General features: G+C 45.9%; 1 protein-coding gene across 2 annotated transcripts; it reads right to left on the minus strand.

Moving 5' to 3' along the window:
* Positions 1–8,281: 8,281 nt before the first annotated feature.
* CUNH1orf50 (chromosome unknown C1orf50 homolog) lies at positions 8,282–16,185 on the minus strand. 2 transcript variants are annotated; one of them, XM_028123326.2, is made up of 5 exons: positions 15,944–16,185; positions 15,709–15,824; positions 10,637–10,723; positions 9,995–10,126; positions 8,282–8,610 (listed from the first exon to the last, which is right to left on the minus strand). In XM_028123326.2, the coding sequence occupies exons 1-5, from the start codon at positions 16,020–16,022 to the stop codon at positions 8,413–8,415; spliced, it is 612 nt and encodes a 203-aa protein (XP_027979127.1). In that variant the 5' UTR covers positions 16,023–16,185; the 3' UTR covers positions 8,282–8,412. The 2 variants fall into 2 exon arrangements, with proteins under 2 accessions (XP_027979127.1, XP_087878598.1); XM_088022472.1 differs by lacking the exon at positions 9,995–10,126 and having other exon boundaries at positions 15,944–16,181.
* Positions 16,186–16,207: the final 22 nt, after the last annotated feature.

The raw sequence follows: 16,207 nt of genomic DNA on the forward strand, positions 1-16,207 counted from the left end.
AGGATGAAGGGGGGGGCCCTCCTGGCAAAGCGGAGAAAGGTGCCAAAGCACAATGAGGAGGCGGGGTCCGGGCGGGGGGGGGGGGGACTGAAGTGCAGTGGGCAGGGAGGCCACAGTCGGGGATATGTCCACGTGACCCTGTAGCGTCGCAGTGATGCTTGGTCGGGAGGTGTCTGGGTCAGATATGGTTGGGAGTGGAGGGGAGAAAGGGAGGAAAAGGAAGGCAGCCCTGAGGGCAGCGAGGGCAGAGAAGCCGGCGAGCAGGAAGGGCAGGGCACGGGGAGAGTGGGCAGCACCAGAGGGGAGAGGGGTATGACCGCGAGGCCGTGCGGCTCCTGTGCCTGGAAGCGGGGCGCAAACTAGAGCGGGCATGCGCTCGGTGGGGAGGGGGCTCCCGCCGCCCCTGGGACACCCGGCGCAGCCACTGCGGTTAGAGATGCCCCCACGCCCAGCCTCGCGGGCCACTCCCGCCACAGACAGCCCCGCCCCCTCCCCGCCGGCGTCCGAATCCCGCAGGGCTGCTGCACCAGCCCTGACGCCGCCGGGCGCCCGAAGATGGAAGAGAGGGAGCCAGGCTCGCCTCCAGGACGGCTCCACCCCCCCGCCCCCCCACCCCCGGCGGGGGCTGGTCGCTGACAGCACTCTGGGGAGGGAAGCACTCTGGGGAGGAGCATGCGCTGCCTCGGATGCCTACCTGGGGACCAGATATTCCTGGGTGGGGTGAGGGCAGCCCTCTTAACCCGCTTCCTGTGCGGTGGAGCAGGCCAGCCGGGGACTGGGGGAGCCGCACGGGTCCCAAGCCTCTCACCCCTGGCTCTTAGCTCACAATCCCCAAGAGGCAGGGGAGGGGCTGGGTGGGTAGCTCTAGTTGGCAGAAAAGGGGGCTTCAATTTACAGAGGAGCCTAGGCCACCCTGGGGGCGGGGAATGGAGGGGTCTGGGAGGAGGGGACTGGTCTCTCCATCGTGGCCAGCAAGGGGGGGGTGAAGAGACCAGAGTGCAGGGCATGTGGGAGGTGGGCTGCAAGGGCTTTGGGGAAGATGGGGCTGTAAAGGGTGGCTGGGGTCCAGACTGTGAAGGGCCCCCGGGGCAGAGCTTTTGCTGTTTGGTTCACTGCTGTATCTTTGCACCTATAAGAACTGCTTAGGCATATGGTAAGTCCCCCCCCATCCCACCCCAGTATTTGTTGGGTGGATGACAAAGCGAGTAACTTAGACTCAGTCCTGAAAATAGTTTAAAGTAGGGAAGTGACATGGTCAGGTTGGTTTAGAAAGACGATTCTGGCAGCTAGTGTGGAAGAAGGCTCTGTAATACTGCAGGAGAGATGAGGCAGGCCAGAGCAGGGACATATTGCTGGACGGCAACAGAAGGGAATGGGAGGAAGGAGCCGGATTAGGAGCCATTGTGAAAAGCATCCCAAGGGTGTGGGAGAGAAATGAGAGGGAGAAGGTAAGAGCCTCTCTGAGGGTCTCAATGTGGCAGCTATGATGGCACTATTCTGGCCTATCCTGTCTTCCTCCTCTAGTACAGGGGAAGCAACTCGAGCGCAGGCTGTGGTCCCCTGTGCCCAGCACGAGGCCTGACAATAGAAGTCGTTCGATGATTGTTAAGTTAGTAGAGGCTGTCACTCTGGTGCTTCCCCAAGATCCTCTCACTGCACCAAGTCACATCTCTCCCCTGCCAGAGCCTGTTCAGTCTGTCCTCCAAGAAGCCTTCTCAGATGAACTCTCAAAAATCCAGACCCTCAGCACACCCAGCATCTACCCGGCGCTTAGGATCTTCCATTTACTCATTTTTGTGTGCTACAGAAAGAAGCTTGTTAGTGTTGGGTAGGTTCCCAGACCCAAGTTCGGATACCTGCCGCACATCCTTCCACCTGCCCTAATGCTGAGTTAAGAGTGGCAGTGGCTTCCAGGACCCCACAGGAGAAAACGCAAGAGAAGGGGTGGAGTTGGATGGTCAGGTGACACTTTGCTTCTGTTAGCAACCAGGAGGGGAAAGAGGGGCGAACCCTGAGTGGCGACTAGCCACCTGCACTGTGCTCGGTGCTTTACGGACATCATCATCATCTTACTGGACGTTCTCAAATGCCCTCGACATTAGTACTAGCATTCCTATTCTCCAGAAGAGAAAATGGAGGATTTGTTGATTTTCATGATTGGTGGAGCTGAGACCTAAACACAGTCCAACACTAAAGTCAGACTTAAGGTGTCTGAGAAACTAAAAGAGAAAACGAGGATGGAGGCGGCAACGAGTCCAGGAGTCAGGTCAGCTCCCTTCTATCCTTTGTCTTTACCTTAATTCGTCCACACCACATGGACCACTCGTGGCAGATTAAAAACTACGGCATACTGAATCTACTACTGGCTTTAACTCTGGGCCAAACTCATGCTGCAGCTCTAACGCTACCAGATGTGGAAATCTGAACGGGTTACTTTGCTTTCCTGAACCTACTTCCTAATCTGTAAAATGGGATAGTTGAGTGAACTAAACAATGTGCTCAGCACAGAGTAGAAGGTCAATCGTTGTCATCATTATTATTCTTCTAAGGACACGATCATGCCTCTGTTAGCCTGGACATCCCCAACAAGAACAGTACAGTTAGACTGTCTACACTTTTACTAATATGGTAGCCACTAGCCACGCATGGCTCTTAAGCACTTGAAGTGTGGCTAGTCTGAACTGAGATGTATTTATAACTTCATATATAGATATATAAAATATATTTATAAGTTCACCTGTTTGTATTTTTTAAGGTAGCTACTAAAAGTCTTAAAGTCATACGTGCGGCTCACATGGTATTTCCATGAATGTCACTGACTTAGACCCCTTACAGGATTATAAGTACATAGACATAGCTGTCCATCCACTCATACATTATTAGAGCATTTATGATGTGCCAGGCACTAGTTCGGGTGCCAGGGATGGAGCCACAGACAAAACAGACACTGTTTCTGTCCTCGCAGAACTCACACTCAAGTGTGGGGGAAAGGCAGCAAATAAGGTCTGCTTGTGAAAAGGGTGATGGAAAACAAAGCAGGGTGAGCCGTCACTTGGACGTGAGAGGAGTTGGGATTTCTGACAGGGTCATCAGTGAAGTGATATGCGAGCAGCGACCTAAAGGATGAGAAGCCACAAACCAGGCAAAGATCTTGGGGGCAGTGTTCTAGGCAGGAACAGCAAATGTAGAGCCTCCAAAGCCGAAAGGAGCTTGATTTGTTAAAAGGACAAGGTCATCGGGAACAGGGCGAGTATGGAGAACAGTGGATCACATAGAACCTTGGCAAGAGGCTTGGATTCTACTCTAAGTGTAATGATAAATCCTTGGGTCATTTTTATAGAGCAGGGTTATGACCCGAATTCTCTTTGTGAAGGACAATGCTCCCAGTCTCTGTGGGGCTAGACTGAAGCAGGGTGAGAACGGGGGCAGGGAGGTGAGCTGGGAGGCTGCTGCACTAGGCCAGGCCAGAGACACTGGTGGTCTGGCCTGAGGGGTCGGGGTGGAGGCGGTGAGAAGCTGTCAGATTTGGGATATATTTTGAAGACAGCTGAGAAGACTTGCTGACTGGTGTGGGAAGAACAAGCAGAATCGAGGATGACTTAGACTTCTGGCCTCAAAAAACAGAGGGAGCTAGGTGTTGATGGCAGAACAGGGGCTGGTGATCAAACACGTCTGGGGCAGAATTCAAGGCTTCGGTTTGGACACGTTAGGGTTGTAATGACGTCAAGTGAGGCTGTTGATAAACAAGCCTGCATGAAGCTGGGGAGAGATCAGGGCTGGAGGCAAGCTAGTGAGCCAGCAGCATAGGAGTGGTAGGTGATCCCTGGGGATGGATTAGATCACCTAGCAGAGAGAAAGAAAAGAAGGCTAAGGAATAGGCCCCAGAGCAATCCAAAAGCTAGGTGTCAGGAGACAGAAAAGGTGTAGTCAGCAAATTAGGAAAAAAAGCAAGAGATGCTAATATCCCACATCAAAATGAAGAAAAAAAGCTTTCAAGTAGAGGGTGGTCCACTGAATCAAAAGCTTCTTTAGAAGTAATTACTCCAGGCACTTAGTAGCTCCTTCCTCCCAAGCTGCAGCTCCTTATGGGGATGGACCCTATCTTGTGCACGAGGGTTTTTCACAGGCTTTAGTGCCGGAAACACGGGCTCCACTGCTTAGGAGCTGTGACCTTAGGTAAGTTACTTATCTTCTCTGGGCCTTGATATACATCCCCTCCAAGCTCATCACTGCACACCCAAGTGAACGACTCCAAGAGCATCCCATAAGCACATCTAACCTCTGTCACTTTTATGTTTTAACTTCCGTACACCTCTATGTTGGGATCCCCTAGGACTGGTTATGGTTAGACTTGAATCAAACAGGACTGTTTGATCTATATAACCATGGGCCTATTGCTTAATCTCTGGGCAGATGTTCCTGCTTTCTAAAACAGAGATACTGTTGGCGCCCGGGTGGCTCAGTCGGTTAAGCATCTGTCTCTGGCTCAGGTCATGATCCCAGGGTCCTGGGATCGAGCCCCATGTCAGGCTCCCTGCTCGGTGGGGAGTCCACGTCTCCCTCGCCTTCTACCCTTAGCCCCGGCTTGTGCTTGTTCTCTTACTCTCGGGCTCTAATAAATAAATAAAATCTTTTAAAAAAATAAAACAGAGATACTATATACCTCATAGATGGTTATGTAAAAATTAAATCAGATAATGGATATGCTTGGCAGAATAAACGCTCACTAAGCAGTATTTATCATCTTTGTATCTACAACACCAATACTCTCAATGCCTGTGGACTGACAGATAACTTGAGAAGGTAAGGACACAGCAGACCCTCCTTCCAGACAGCTAGGATGGAGTAAGGGAGGTGCACTCAGCTGCTACTCACACCCAGCGAACCTGGACAGGGCCAGCATGGTGGTCTAATAAAGAAAATATAGATTGCTCATCATTCTGGGAACTACCAGGGATGTCTCCCCCTTCCATATTTTGCTGACTGGATCCCCATCATCCGTATCAGCATTCAAGCCAGAAGTTCAAGCATTATCTGAGAGTCTGTCTTCTCGCTCAACCCCCACCATCTTATTAGTTAACAAGATGCAATCTATTGTAGCTTCAAAACGCCGTATTTCATCAAACCCAAGATATCAACCATTATAAGACAGGTAAGACACACCATTATGTTATACAGTTCTAAGAAAGGAAAAAATGCTGCCACTTAAACTGTGACGTGCCACTGACTTTTAGAAGCATCCAAGTTCCCGAGATATTAAAATGTGGGGGAAGAAGAGTACATCTTACAGTTGATGAAGTTGTACCTCTCATTCCGTCACTGCTACCTTAGCTCAAACCTCCATCATCGCTTGGATGATGTTAGACTAGGGATGGAAGCTCCTAATCAATCATCTTCCCTCCACTCGTCCTCTGATGCCAAAAGATGTTTATACAAGGCCAATATTACCAACTCCCACCCCAAATCTTTCAATTAAGTCTTCTCCCATAGCCCCTGGGAGCCCACATTCTTCACTTTAAATTGGCTGCAATTCCCCAGATGTCATATTGCTTCTAGTCTGGAATCCCTTTTCCTCCCATTCTTCATCTGCTTACCTCCTAGCTATTAGAAGTAAGAGTTCTCTAGCCAGGGCATACCTCACTCCAGCCCTCCTGCCTGCCGGGACTGGTTTGGTTGATACAGCTTGTTAAATGGATATCCCTTTCTTCACTCACAAATAAATTCCATCCAAAAATGAACCCTACTCCAAACGCCAAAGACAATTTTCCTATAGAGGACAGGTGGAGTCTCCAAACAAGCTCTAACTCTTGTTTTTCAACACCTACGTGGGTGTCTGCTCTTCCAAGAAGTCTTCCCAAATTCTCCAACCTGAGTTAGGTAGCCTTCCACGGTGCTCCATATCCCATGCATACCACTATCATAGCCTTTTTTATATCACATTGTAATTGCTGACTTGGTTTCTCCCCCACTAGACTGACAGCTCCCTGGACACAGGTGCCTTTTTACTCAGCTGTGTTATTCTCCAGAACCTGGAACCTAGAAGGCACTTAATACTTATAAAATGGTTGGACAGATGGATGGGTGAATGGAAAATAGTTAATGTCTATAACCTGTGGGTCCTAGTTCCCCACTCTGAGACGCTACCTCCAAAATCACCGCATTGCCACACTTTCCCCAAGCTTGGTAATTGACTGAGGCCGCAAAGAGCAACGGCACCACCTGGTGGGCAGTGTGGGAAGCGCACCTTATTGAACAGCAGGAACTTTTTTTTGAACTGTTCTTTTTGTTGTTGTTCCAGTGGTTAGGAAATGCTGGGTGAGGGGGATTTGTATTTTAAAAAGATCAAGCTGGGGTGCCGGGTGGCTCAGTTGGTTGGCGACTGCCTTCAGCTCAGTTCGTGAGCCCGGGGTCCTGGGATCGAGTCCCGCGTCAGGCTCCCTTCTCGGCGGGGAGCCTGCTTCTCCCTCTTCCTCTGCCTGCCACTCCCCCTGCTTGTGCTCTCTGTCAAATGAATAAATAAAATCTTAAAAAAAAAAAAAGAATAAAATGAAAAGCTCAAGCTGATGACTGTATGGAGAAGGGATTGGAGAAGGGATCTAGGAGGGAGCAGGGATGCCAGCTCGGGAGGTTATCTGGTCAGAGCTGAGTCGAGTCCTGATGTGTGACTTGAACATTACCATGCTTACCCGCTTGGTAATACTGCCTCTTTTACCCAGGACCTTCTTTTCTCCCTCTCAACTGAGCACTGTGGCAGGGATTCCAAGATCTGCTCCGTGATTTCTGCCTTCTGGTATTCGTGCCCTTGTGGAATTACCTCCTCCAAGTGTGGGCTTGCCTCTGACTTGCTTGTGACAGAATACAGCAAAAGGAGATGTCACTCCCGTGAGGAAGACTACACAAGACTGCAACTTCCGTCCTGCTGGCAGACTCGTCCTTGTTGGCTTTCATCAAGTTGCCATGTCGGGGAGACGAATGTAGCAAGGAACTGAAGTCATCGTCTGTTAGTAACAGCATCAACAACCTCAGTCCAACACCCTTGAGGAATTAAAATTCTGCCAACAACTTAAGTGAGCTTGGAAACAGATCCTTCTCCAGCCTTCAGATGAGAACCCAGCCCTAGCCAATCATTGGATTGGGGCCTGTGAAAACCTTGAAGCAGAGGGCCCAGGGAAGTGTGCCTCAACTCCTGACCCAGAGAAACTATGAAATCACAAACATGCATTGTTTTAAACATTTCTGGTCATGCATGCAGCAACAGACAACTAATAAGCACCTGCTCAATATGTGTCACGAGCATGCAGGTCGGAAGCTTGTGAAAACCTCGGAAACCTTCTGTGGTCAGAATCAACTACTGTACCACTAATGTGTGTGTGGGGGGGGTGTGTGTATCCCCAAGGCCAACCCTGCCAGAGGCTTTTGCAGCTGACTCCACAGAGCATCCCCCTGTGAAATGAGTGACCAAGTATCCGCTGGGTGACCCCGTCAGGTTCCAGCCCCATCCTATGCGGGAACTGCGCTACCTGCTAACTAGCCTCAACCCAGTCTTTTTTTTTTTAGTTTCAAGTTTTTATTTAACTTCTAGTTAACATATAGTGCAATATTGGTTTCAGGAGTAGAATTTAGTGATTTATCACTTACGTGCAACACAGTGCTCATCACAACAGGTGCGCTCCTTAATCCCCATCCCCAATCTAGCCCACCCCCCCCCAGAACCCGCAGTTTGTTCTCTACAGTTAAGAGTCTCTCTAATGGTTTGCCTCTCCCCCCCCCACCCCCCGCTACGTTCAACCTCAACACAATCTCAAACACTTCCAGGTACAAAAAGACCAAAAACAGTCCTCCATGGAATATGCCTCGCCAACCTTTATGTGGGAAAAAAAACTCTTCTTTCTCCAATTCTCTGGCTTGCAGGAGAACAGATGGAGGTAAAGGAGAAGGAAAGTACACTGGCCAATACTCTGAAAGTCACTGGCCGGGTACCTGTGACCCAGAGAGGATCCCAAGAGACTGACAGGATTCATTACTACCCTAACTAAAAGTAATAACAACAGCATTTATATTCACACAGGGTCTCTTTTCTAAGATTTTATGAGAGAGAGGAGAGGTGAGAGGGTGAGAGAGAGCGTGTGCGCGTTGAGCGTGCGTGAGTGGGGGGAGGGGCAGAGGGAGAAGCAGGCTCTCCACTGAGCAGGGAGCCCAATGCGGGGCTCCACCCAGGACCCCAGGATCATGACCTAAGCCAAAGGCAGACACTTAACTGCTTAACCAACTGAGCCACTCAGGCGCTCCACACAGGGCCTTTATTCAAGAAGTTCATGATTCACCCACAATACCTCAATTCTCATGCCACCTCCCATCAAGGCCGAGAATGAGGGCAACAAAGAGGTGGAAGGTCCTTGCTGTGAGAGCTATTTATGAGTGTCCATTCTCAGTCAGTCCATGGAAGGTGGGTTCAGTGTTTGGAGGCAGGGCTGCAGGCTGGCTTAGCAATGTGTTCACTATGCTGATTTGGGCATCGTGCTTCTCAATGTCCTCATATGGAGTCCAGGACAAGTCATACTGTAGCTTGTAGGCACCAAGGAAGTCATGTGGACAACCTGTCCCCCATTCCTAGAGAAGGCAAAGAAGTCAATTCTCATCAGGGTAGGAGGTAAAGAAATTCGATTCATTTCCTCATTTTATGCCACAAATTTCTTTTTTGGTTTTTCACATCAGACCAGTCAGAATCATCCTCATTGCATCACACATCAGATACCTCTCTTAACAGAGATAATGACTGTGAAATAATTTAAGTGTATTTTTCATGTATATTTTTTGAGAATCATGCCTGGGCTCACAACACCTCCAATTTTCTAGAAAACATTTACCAACCCTATGCCTACATTTTCTCAAAGACCAGAGCTGATTTTTGTGCAAAAATAAATGTTTTAACTCTTGAAAAATTCATTTTATTTCTGCTTATTAGGAAATTAATGGTCATTACTGGTTGGCCTGGATATATTTTGTTTCAAAAGTATATGCCATGCTTTAAAAAAAAAAGTATATGCCATGGAGTTATAAACATTATTTCATATATTTGGCAGGAAACATGAGATTTTTATATAACTTTCAATATCACAATCGAAAAATTTTGAAATTATTTTATAAATACGTAGACTCATATGGCACGTGATCCTTTTGGATATTTTTCTATATAATCACCAGTTAGCAAGATGAAACTTTTTTTTTTTTTTTACAAACAGAAACATCACCAGTTAGCAAGATGAAGCTATTATTTTTTTACAAACAGAAACACTGCCTGATATTTTCCAAAGTTGAGAATATATACATTGTCAAGTAAAAATGTACTTTATTTTGTCCAAATTTAAAAGAATCTTATTATCAGTTGTTCCAAAATCTTTACTATTAAAACACACACACACACACACACACACACACACACACACACAAATAGAGGGTTTTTGTTGGTTTTTTTTCCCACAGACAGGAAGAAAAGAAACATACTGTGCCCTCAGTTTGATGTATCATGTTCATTTGAAAAAAATAATAGCTGGATTCTTCAGTAAAAAAATTCAATAGTATTCAAACCCAACTTATTTTATCAATTGTCTTAAATACTGTCTTACCATCTAGCAGAACATTTTTAAAATGTAAAATATCACTGGGGACTTGTTGATGTTTCAACAGTGACAAACTCCTCATAATGGTATATTAATATTGTGATAAACAAAAGCTAATCATAGCCATTTCTTTTTTTCTTTTTTTTAAAGATTTCATTTATTTGACAGAGAGAGACACAGTGAGAGGGAACACACACCGGGGGAGTGGGAGTGGGAGAGAAGCAGGCTTCCCGCTGAGCAGGGAGCCCGATGCGGGGCTCGATCCCAGGACCTTGGGATCATGACCTGAGCTGAAGGCGGACGCTTAACCAACTGAGACACCCAGGCGCCCCAAATCGTAGCCATTTCTACCAGTAAAAAATAAATGTTCTTACCTTTGGAGAAATAATAGAAAAATACTGCTGACCACTCTCCCGTTTATAAAGGTAGTAAATATTGCCAGGTTTTTTTACTATATTACAAGCTATGTGGTGCAAGTCAGCATCTCTGTGAGCATCTTCCAATACCTAAGAACCACAGAGATGTAACAAGTTAAGTACCAGATGTAACAGGCACTCACACTCAGTGATTAATCCAGTCAAAATCTGGAAATTACTCAATGCTTCGGAATTGCTCCCCCATAGCAATCAGTCACTACTAGGATCCAGATGATTCTGAAGAGACAAAAGACTGCTACTAAGCTGTGAAAATGCCTTTAAAAGAACTGTATTTCAAAATGTCAAACCCTACTGGCTGTGAATGGCTTTTAAACTTCTTTCCTATTATTCTGTAGTAACTACATTTCTTTTATAAATGAGAACCTATTTTCCCCCTCAAAATGCTTTACCTCACTGAAACTGTCTCCCAGTGAAAAGCTTATCTTATACGTAACCTCTTAAGCCTATTTTCTTTCACTCAACACTTCTACATTTCTAGAAGGTACTGAAGACAGATAGGTTAAATGATTATAAGCGAGATCAGTCAATCCTGCGAATTAAAGGAAGAAAATGAATGCCTGTCTAAAAGCTGTTACTTACCTTCCTGGCTTGTTCTTGTAAATGTTGGATTTGCTCAGCTATGACCATCAGTTTGTTGGTGGCATTTGCTCGGATGAATTCATCAGCCTAAAGGTGAGACAAAACCAAAGGGTGGGTGAAAAAAGGGTAAGACTTCCACAAGGTTATTTAGAGCCCAGCGTGAAGAGTTATCTCGACATCTTCGCTTATGCCTAAGATATTCTTCCTGTCCTTCCTCACCACTCCCGCCTGAGCTCCCATTCCTCCCCCTCTTCTCCCACCCAGCCCAAACAGCACTGCTTGTGAGAAGCCTCCCCTGACATGGCCCCACACCACAGAACCAGGTGCTCCTTCTTTCCTATGTCCCATAGCTTTCTACCCTTTTCACTCTACATTCTAGTCACACTGAACTTCCTCAGTCTGCCAACACGCCCTACTCTCATGTGCTACCAAATATACTGAATACACCCTCTTCTTGATATAACATGTTCTCCCCCTTACTCTTTGCCTGAGTAAACCCACTCATTCCTTGGGCCTCCATTTATTTTCTCATGTTTAAATATTTCTGAAATCAGGAGTGGGTCTTAAAATAAAAGTCCAAAGACACTTGTGATATGGCTCTTATCACCCATTATGTAGGAATCTAGCTATATACAGACACTACCTATTAATCTGACCATTACGTTGGCTGAATTATTTACATCAAACCTAGTTATACTTTAACTTATATTTATATTCCTAATTGTTCCTCCAAATGTATTTTTAAAGACAGCACTAGGATGTAGACCTGAAACAAAGTTATAATGTACACAGAAGACTGCCTGTCATGTCCTAGGAAATGCAACTGAAGGCAATGGGAATTGCTTAAAATAAATAATTCTCACAGCCAGAGAGGATGGTGGTGTGACCAATTCAGGTACTGGAAAGGATTATCACTCAGGCATCAGAAATCTGTCAAAGACTTCCAGTTTACTTTCAAGAAAAGCTGATTAATGTCCAGTGGTATACAATTAAGTTAAGGAGAAGAAATTAGGAAGTTAAACTCGAACTAAGAAATATCAAGAGAATTTGCTAGTTAGTTAAGGATGCTCAAGGTAAAAGTCAGGTAGGTATAAGGCAATATCATGTAAAAACATAAACAACTGAGTAAACAGGGTCAATCATTTTTATCTGTTCCACAAATATAGACTGGGCAACCACTGTGTGTCAGACACCATGCCAGGCCCTGGGTGCACTGGCAAATCAGAGAAAGAGGTCCCTACTTCTGTCAAGATTACAGCCTAATACACTGGCCTTATGAATACTATGAATCAAGTAACATGTGTAATTTTTATTTTTCTAGCAGTTGTGTTAAAAGTAAAAATAAGTAAAATGAATTCTAATAATCTATTTTATTTAACCCAATATATCAAAAAACATCATTCCAACATGTAATCAGTATAAAACAATTTTAATGGGACATTTTATATTTCATATTATTTTTTATACTCCCATACTATCAATTGGGATGCCAAATTTTGATTAGAAGAAATCCTCAATCTGTATTTGGACTTCATAAAATTTACATTTGAAAGAGTCAATTCACATACTCAGCTTGTTCCAAATATTCTTAAAAGTGTCCAATAATTGACTCAATTATCAGGTTTTAAAATGTAAATTAGTTAAAATTACATAAAATTTAAAAATCATTATCTCAGCTGCACTACTAACCATACATTCCAAGTGCTCAACAACCCTATGTGACTAGAAGCTACCATAACGAACAGCGCGGCTCTGGTGAGAAATACAGACACCAACAAGAAAGACAATTAGAGCTAGTATTATACGGACTCAGAATAATGATGCGCCATTATGCAGGAAACAACAGTAATTCTGTGGTAGAAGGAGATCAAAGGTAACAAGTGAGTGACGTAACTGGTTTAATAACAGGGAGTGATGAGGACTGTAGGGATTGGAATATATGTGTAGCCTAGAGGCAAATTCAACTTAATAATACTGTCATTTATTTTTATTTTTTTTTAGAAGTTTGGACTTGATCTTTATTTTTTTTTAAAGATTTTATTTATTTAGGGCGCCTGGGTGGCTCAGTCGTTAAGCATCTGCCTTCGGCTCAGGTCATGATCCTGGGTCCTGGGATCCAGCCCCGCATCAGGCTCCCTGCTCCGCGGGAAGTGTGCTTCTCCCTCTCCAGCTCCCCCTGCTTGTGTTCCCTCTCTCGCTGTCTCTCTCTGTCAAATAAATAAAATCTTTAAAAAATAAAATAAAATAAAGATTTTATTTATTTGAAAGAGAGAATGAGATAGAGAGAGTGAGCATGAGAGGGGGGAGGGTCAGAGGGAGAAGCAGACTCCCTGCGAGCCGGATGCAGGACTCAATCCCAGGACTCGATCCCGGGACTCCAGGATCATGACCGGAGCCGAAGACAGTCGCTTAACCAACTGAGCCACCCAGGCGCCCCAATACTGTCATTTAGATGGGGTGGGGTAGAGCCTTCTACAGACAAGCCTCACCAAGGACGTGACATTTGACTTGGGTCTGAACAAAAGGAAAGGGCCAGCGAGGTACAAAACTGAAGCTGTGTCTGAAGAGCAGTTAGTGAGGGGAATGTAAAAAAGGGGGGCAGGGATCAGATCACACAAGGCTTTATGGCCCATGGGTGAAAGTGCTACTTTTTGTTCCAAGGACAATGAGACACCTTATGGCCAAGGAGAGAGTAGCTGGTTTCTAGAACTAAGAGGGTTCTGGGTTAACAGTGGAGTGGCCTCATTATTAGTCTTTTTCTTAAGGTGGTAGCAGCAAATCTCTTCCTTGTAAACAAAAGAACCGAATTCAAACAGAAATGAGGAGAAAAGTACTTATAATTACTAAACACAAACTCTGGCCCCAATCACTCTGAAGCCCTTCACATACATATATTATCTCATTTAGTTTTTATAACACCTTATGAAGTTGGAGATAATAACTTCAGCCTCATTTTAGGAATTATACTCAGAGAGGTGAAGCAACCTGTCCAAGGGTTCACAGCTAATAAATGGCAGTTGAAGATCTGAACACAGATCAGTCTGATTCCAAATTTCATGCCTTAATACCAGACTTCCTGAGTTTTCTGAACACACACTAATACAGAAATGGCATATCAGCAATCAGTCCTGCTAGAAAGTACATTTCAGGACACAGACAATAAGTATGCTTGATTCAATCTGTTGGTCTCTAGTGTTTTTATTTCAGGAGCTCAATGTCGATAATATTGGAAAAATGGAGGTAGCACAATAATGCACCCTCTATATTTCACTAGATTGTATGCTGAACGGCAAAAACAGTGTTGTCTTTGTTTCGGGTTACTGTAATAAACGTGATGGTCACTCAGTAACCCATGAAAATGTATGCCTAAGCTTTGGGCCTGGTTGCCTCCCCCAGTAAGTGATCCAATCAAGCAGACACGTGAAATTCTCCTAATCCATAAAAGTTATACTTTGCTCCCCACCTCTATAGATAAGAGAAGTCACAAAGTTTGAATCAAAGGCACTTTCCTAAGCATTCGAATATGTCTAAATAAAATAAATAAATAAATAAACCCAGTGGGTGCCTGGGTGGCGCAGTCAGTTAAGCGGCCAAATTGGTTTCAGCTGAGGGCATGATCTCAGGGTCATGAGATCGAGCCCTATATTGGGCTCCAGGCTCAGCACGGAGTCTGCTTGAGATTCTGTCTCTCCTTCTCCCTCTGCCCCTCCTGCTTGTGCATATGCGCTCTCTCGCAAGCTCTCTTTCTCTAAAATAAATAAATCTTAAAAAACAAAAAACCCCTGAAGCACAGAGATGTATGTGTGAGGGAATTTGAGCATGTTAATAATTAAATATTTTTAAGCAAAATAAAGACCTTTGAATATAACCAAGGCCAAATGTGATACTGCATACAAGGATAAAGGGATATCAGAAGTATTAAGCAGCAGGGCCCTATATCTCTACATACTGAAGAAGGTTCCACAACTGGAAGTCTTGATAAAAATTAGATGGAATTTGTTTTTTCACAGCTTTGCTCTAGAAGCTCTCCTAGTTGAAACCCTGCATTTTACAGATAAACTGAAGTCAAGGGGCGCCTGAATGGCTCAGCAGGTTAAGCGTGAGAGGCTCGATTTTGGCTCAGGTCATGATGTCGGGGTCCTGGGATTGAGCCCCACAATGCGCTCAGCGGGGAGTCCGCTTAAGATTCTGTCCCTCTTCCTCTGCTCCTCCCCCTCCGCATGCACTCTCCCTCTCTCTCAAATAAATAAATCTTTAAAAAGAGGTGAAGTCCAGAGAAAAGTAATTTGCCTCAAGTCATATGCAAGTTAATATCAAAGGGGGTGGTGCCTGGGTGGCTCAGTTGGTCAAGAGAAAGATTCTTGATCTCAGCTCAGGTCTTGATCTCACAGTGGTGAGTTCAAGCTGCGTTGGGCCCCATGCTGGAAGTGGAGCCTACTTAAAAAAAAAAAAAAAAAATCAAAAGTGGGATTAACACACGTGTCCAAACTTCCAGTGCTTTTTCTGTTATTTCACATTTCCTCCTTTTTTTACTTTTGTAATGAATGTCTAAGCACTGGGCTTGGGAATGTTGTGTCCAGTGAATGACAGCGGAGGACCAAACTTAAGAGTCCCTGTCCTTCTAGAAGATGTTAAGTTCTAAAAGCGTTCAGGTTACAGATAAAGATTTTATGGGAAGCAGTTTAAAAGTAAGTGGACTATGCATCCTTACATAATCTGCGTTAGAGTGATCCTGAAACTTCCACGGAAACTTCTCTTCACCTGAAATGGGAAGAACTGCTGTACTGCCTACCTTACAGGGCTGTCCTAGGGCCCAAATGAAATACTGAATATTGAAAGTGCTGTGCAAAACTTGCCGCCAAAGGAGATTATAGGCACTCATGTTGCAGCTGAAAGAGCCTTTGGTCTCAGAAGATCAGAGTTCGAGTCAAGAACAATCAGTTTTCCCGTGTTGTATGTAAGATGCAGACAAAACAAATGCCACACTAAGTGGTTGTGAGGTCCTAGTCCTAAGACGCAGGGCCAAACGTGAACGAAGACGGTTATTTACTTCCGCAGCCGCACCTCCTCACCTTCTGCACCTGCTCTGCGAGCGCCACGAGGTCTAAGGGGTCCCCGGCCCGGTGGGTGTGGTAGGGGCTCACCAGGGCCAGGCCGCCGGGGGTCGAGGTGCGCTCCACCAGAGCTCCTGCGACACAAACCCAGGAACACAGCCCGTGAGCGCCCGCCCTCGGCCTCCCGCGCAGCCCGGGAGACTAGCTGCTCCGTGAGGCCTTTTTTCCCCGGCCGGACTCCCGCCCTGCGTACCTCCCCGACCGGTCGCCGGCTGAATTCTTTGGTTTTCGGGGACCTCCTCCGCCGGCCCCAGCTTTGCAGCGTCCTCCATGACAACACCTAAAACCTCCCCACCACCCTCGCGTCAGGAGGCGGAAGAGCCTGCGCATAAAGGCCCGTGGGCGGAGCTTCCGTGTTCCCCGGCCATTGGACATCACCGCGGAGGAGCGCTGCCCGAGCCCGGGAGCCGGGCCCCGGCTGTGGCACTGGGTTCGGCTGAGGGGCGGGGTCCAGGCT

The sequence above is a fragment of the Eumetopias jubatus genome, unplaced genomic scaffold (genome assembly GCF_037043125.1).
Source record: "Eumetopias jubatus isolate StellerSeaLion01/CBP00866 unplaced genomic scaffold, mEumJub1_p1.0 scaffold_4, whole genome shotgun sequence".
Taxonomy (NCBI): Eukaryota; Metazoa; Chordata; class Mammalia; order Carnivora; family Otariidae; genus Eumetopias; species Eumetopias jubatus.